The sequence below is a fragment of the Lagopus muta genome, chromosome Z (assembly GCF_023343835.1).
Source record: "Lagopus muta isolate bLagMut1 chromosome Z, bLagMut1 primary, whole genome shotgun sequence".
Taxonomy (NCBI): domain Eukaryota; kingdom Metazoa; phylum Chordata; class Aves; order Galliformes; family Phasianidae; genus Lagopus; species Lagopus muta.
Genome location: NC_064472.1, coordinates 37,814,017 through 37,818,718, shown reverse-complemented (window position 1 = coordinate 37,818,718; position 4,702 = coordinate 37,814,017). Strand labels below are relative to the sequence as shown.

The window sequence follows — 4,702 nt, the reverse complement described above, 5'->3', positions numbered from 1 at the left end:
CATTAACGCGCAGCACTGCCTCAATAAACCGCAGCTGCATCACCAGTGGTGCTTTCCAGCTCCGGGGGTGATTCTGAGCGGCCCCCACCGGCACCCTGCGATCTCCGCGGAACATCCGGAGCCAGCACTGAGCGCAGGGCTCTCCGGGATACACGTCTGCTTTTCCCAATGAGTTCCTGCGCTGGGGACCGGGAAGGATGAGCCCAACGCGGGGGAGGGAACTGCCACACAGGGGCTGCCGCGCGCGAGGCGGGGACGTCCTGGGCAGCGACTGAGACCCGAGCCCGGAGAAAGCCGCGGGCTCTGAGGGGGTTCCATCTATTCCCTTCCGTATCTATCGCCGAGGGAACGTTTGGGTCGTGTAATCTGTCTGGGGCGAAAGGAACGTGCGCTGCAAGCGCACGTCCCTCACCCGGCGTAAAAAGCAAACACTGCGGTGAATAGCACCAGCAGAAGCAAATGGATAGGTGTGTTTAATGAGCACTGGGGTACAGCAGGGAGGGCAGCAGTCGCTACCAAAGTAGCCAGCACTCATCAGCCGCTCTCCGGATTCTGACCCCCCTGCTCGGCACGGACCTCGCCTCTGTCGGGATTGTTTTCACTAAAGTGCTTTTCCCGAAGAATTTTTCATTATTTTCTTTTTCTCATTATTTCTTTTCCCACCCAACAGGTTTTAGCGTTCACGCTCACGTTGAGGAAACGCCAAGCGACACACACAGAACAGTGGTGTCTGTGAGCGGCGAGGGTTGATGAGACAAGCACACGCGAACTGTGAATGGCGGGGCTGGTTTCATTCTAAGGAGGATCGGGTACGGCCAGGGAGGTCGCACTGCTGTCCCTCCCCGGGAACGACCCTCACTGAGATGGAGTGTGGAAGAACACACTGAGATGAGGGGAAGAACGAGCAGCCGATAGCTAAAGGGGCCCTCCGACGTCAGCGCCGTTGTCATTTAAATCCCCACTAATTAATCGAGCAGCTCAGAGCTCACTCGTCAAACGGAGAGCACTTCGCTCCCCGCGGCCCCGCGGCGATACCCGCGTGTCGGCCGCCTCCCTCGGAACGGTACCCCCACGCCGCGAAGCGGGCGCTGCTGGAGGCAGAGCTGGGGACGGAGCGGGGAAGGACAGAGCGCAGGGGCGGCTTCGCCTGTCCGCTGCTCCCGTCCCGCTGTCCGGTAGACCCCGAGTCCGTAGGGGAAACTCCGACAGGAGCCCCGGCCGCACCGAATCCTTCCTGCGCGGCCCGACCCTGACTTTCCGCATCACCTCCCCGTCACTAAAGATATGCAACGACGATAAAAGCTCTTACCTGCGACCTGGCTCATATAAAGTCTGATTGCACACAACACAAACACAGACACCGCAGGGCGAGGGGCACTGGGCCCCGCGTGTTCCCCGCGTCTCCGTCCCGGGAGCCGCCGTGCCCCCGGCCCCGGCCCTTAGGAGTGAACCAGTACGGAGTGCAGAGAGCCCTTGCCCTCGGGGGCGGCGCCCGCCGCCTGCTCCAGGAGCGCGGCGGAGGCCGGGGAGGCGGCGGGGCAGAGCTGCGAGGCGGCGACCGTCAGCGTGGGCAGGGCGGGAGCCGGCTTGATGGGCACTGGCACGGCGGGCATGGTCTGCGCCGGCGGATGGCAGAGAGCCTTCATGGGCACCCCGAAGGGTCCGTAGTCGGGGGACACGGGCACGCCGGACACGGGGTCCATCACCCCGACGTGGGGCCACACGGAGCCGACCACACCGCTGGGCACCGGGTAGCCCAGGTGGTGCATCACCGAGGCCAGCGGCAGCCCGCCGGCCTGCAGCACGCCCTTGTAATCTCTGCCGATGATGTTCTCGATGGCGAAGGGATGCTTGAAGCCCGAGGGCTGGCTGCCGCCGTAGGGCGAGAACTGCGGCAGCCTCCCCACGGCGGCGGCGGCGGCGGCGGCGGCCACGGCCGCGTCGGGGCCCGCCAGCCCCGGCACCTTGCCCGGGGGCGGCGGCGGCGGCGGCGCGTGCGGATGGAAGTAGTGAGCCATGTGCGGGCCCCCGGGCGCCGGCGGCTTCCCGGGACCTCCGCTCGCCGCGCCGCCCGCTCCGCCGCCGCCTCCGCCGCCGCCGCCGGGCAGGTGGTGCTCGGGCCGCAGGACCTTGAAGCGCTTGCGGCGGCGGAGGAAGCTGCCGTTCTCGAACATGTCCCCGCAGTCGGGGTGCAGCGCCCAGAAGCTGCCCTTGCCCGGCTGGTCGGGGCGGCGCGGGATCTTGATGAAACAGTCGTTGAAGGAGAGGTTGTGGCGGAGCGAGTTCTGCCAGCGCTGCGTGTGCTCCCGGTAGTAGGGGAAGCGCTCCATGATGAACTTGTAGATGTCGCTCAGGGGCAGCATCTTCTCGGCCGAGTGCTGGATGGCCATGGCCGTCAGCGAGATGTAGGAGTAGGGCGGCTTCTGGTCGCTGTACGAGCTCTTCCCCGGCCTGGGCATCGCCGCCCCGCAGCCGTTCTTTCCCGGCCGCTGGCCCCGGTGCCGCACGGCGGGATGGGGACACTGCGTCCGGCGCTGCCCTGTCCCGCCGCCGCCTCTACATCGTGGGAGTCGCCCGCACGGACCGCGCGCGACCGCGGCTGCTCCGCGAGATCAGCGCTCAGCTCCCTCGGGCGGCCTCGCCCCGTTCCCGGACCGCTGGGCCGTGGGGGCGCGGGTCTGGGGCTTTTCCTGGCCCTTGCGGGTGTCCCCCTTCTGCTCCGGAAGGCCGCCGGCTCGCTCGGGCGTCACCGCTGCCCTCTCGCACTCTCCGCTGGAGTCGTTGCCCCGCACGCACCGAGGGCTAGGGAATACGAAATGACCCCGGGTCTCTGCAGAGACGGGAGGAAGGAACTCCGAACGCCCCTCTCACCGCTCAGTCCGGCGTCCCCAGAAAAAGTTTGCGGCAGAGGCGAGCGCTGACGGCGGCGGGAGGGAGGCGAGCGGGGCGGCCGCGGCCGCGGCTGTGTCGGGGCTGCGCGCGGAGCGCGGTTTTGTAATGCTGCCCGAGCCGGGAGACCCCCGCGGCTCCTGCTCTCTCTCTATCACATGACAGCGGCTCAGGGACTTGGCGTCTGGCGGAACGGGAGCGGGAAAAGGCTCCCCGGTCCCCTCTCACACTTCCTCAGCGGGGCGCAGGGGGGCGAGGAAACGCCACGCGAGGGCGAGATCCGCTTTCACAACACGGGGCTGGGAGGGGCGGCTCGAGCCGGGGGCTCCCCTCCTTTGCCCCCGCAGCCCCTTTTCACCAGCTAACGCTCCGCACGGCCTCAGCTGCCCCCCTGGGCGGCTCCGCAGCGCCGGGAAAGGGGAGAGGTGGAGGCCTCCCCCCGCCGCGGCGCATCCGAGGGGCGGGCGCTAAGGTGGCCTTTGGAACCACAGAAGCGGGGACCTTTCGTGGTAATTTTTGGCCATTCTGTTCATTGAGTTTAAGAGGCTATGGGAAGCCCAGCACAAACGGAGAGAAGGGCGCAGAAAACCCACGCGCTGCTCTCCAAATCGTTAATATCGGTTACCGGTGCCGACGCTTGCGGCCCGCGGGGAGCAGCGCCTGGGGCTGGCCGCTGCGTGCACTCCGTGCGGGCTGTCCGTTGAGAAGAAATCAGTGACCGGTGCGACAGTTCACACGCATCCTCCGGACCGAGCTGCAGCGGACAGCGAGAAATAGGGAAACGTGCTCTCCTCGCTGCCTCTAGAATTGGGAGGAACCCTGCCCAGCACAGGCAGCTGTCAAAGCCCAGTTAGGGGGATGCTATAGGAGGTGTCGGCGTTAGCATGATTGCTCAGGCTTTTTTTTTGGGGGGGGGGGGGGGGTCCAATAAATAAAAAAGCCGAAGGAGCCCTGCGATGCGAGCCCCGCGTCCCGCTCGGCATCGACCCATGAGGGCAGGCCCGGCAGGGCACAGTCGGTGGCCTACCGGCTCTGGGGCGGCAGAGGGATCCGGCCGTGGCATCCCTCGGGCAGGCGCCGTGGGTGGGAACGGCAATCGGGAACGGAAACGAAACTAAAAAATATCTAAAAGGTGTCTATCTAGAATGTCTGACAGGGGGTTGAAGGGAAAAACTAATCTAAATCCCTTCCCTAAGTATGCTGTACTCAATATTGTTACCCCTGACCGACGGCAGTCGAAGGAAAAGCACGACCAAAGGGGAAGGAGGAGAACAAGCAGTCGTGACTGCAGTGTCGGAAAGGCAATTCTCAAGGGGACGTGCGTCCTGTGCAGTAAAAAAGTTCCAGGTTATTTTCTGAAGCATTCGCTTTGCCTCTTGGAAAACCAGGGAACGCTCCCGACGGCTGCAGTGCTTGAGCCCCACGTCCTGGGGAGCTTCCTCCGAACAGCAAGCGCGAAGTCTCCTCGAGTCTCTGTTATCATGGTCCATGCATTTACAAACCATTTCCTTCGCCTTTTACTGATTAACCCCGCTTTACTCGATTGAAAGCCCCGTTCCTGCCCTCCAGTTCTGCCCAGAATCTAAAAGCCACTCCCTGCCTTGCCTCACTTCGCCGGTTCGTAACTCGGCGTTTTCCCACGGATGTTGTGTTCAGCCTGAATCTTTGCAGATTAACCCAACTTCATTTCTCCGTGTTCTCAGACTATATTTTTTCTCGGCAGAACCGACCCAGCCCGGTGAGACCCGAGACGCGATCTTCGTATTTGTTCTGTTCAGATCCCTTCTCAGATCGCTGCTTTCAGGGGCAGCAG

General features: G+C 64.3%; 1 protein-coding gene across 1 annotated transcript; it reads right to left on the bottom strand.

Moving 5' to 3' along the window:
- Positions 1–1,439: 1,439 nt before the first annotated feature.
- FOXB2 (forkhead box B2) lies at positions 1,440–2,459 on the bottom strand. Its single transcript, XM_048931710.1, has one exon. The coding sequence runs from the start codon at positions 2,457–2,459 to the stop codon at positions 1,440–1,442; it is 1,020 nt and encodes a 339-aa protein (XP_048787667.1).
- Positions 2,460–4,702: the final 2,243 nt, after the last annotated feature.

Coding starts and splice junctions, on each gene's coding strand:
- FOXB2 (XM_048931710.1), bottom strand. CDS start 2,459: ATGCCCAGGCCGGGGAAGAGCTCGTACAGCGACCAGAAGCCGCCCTAC.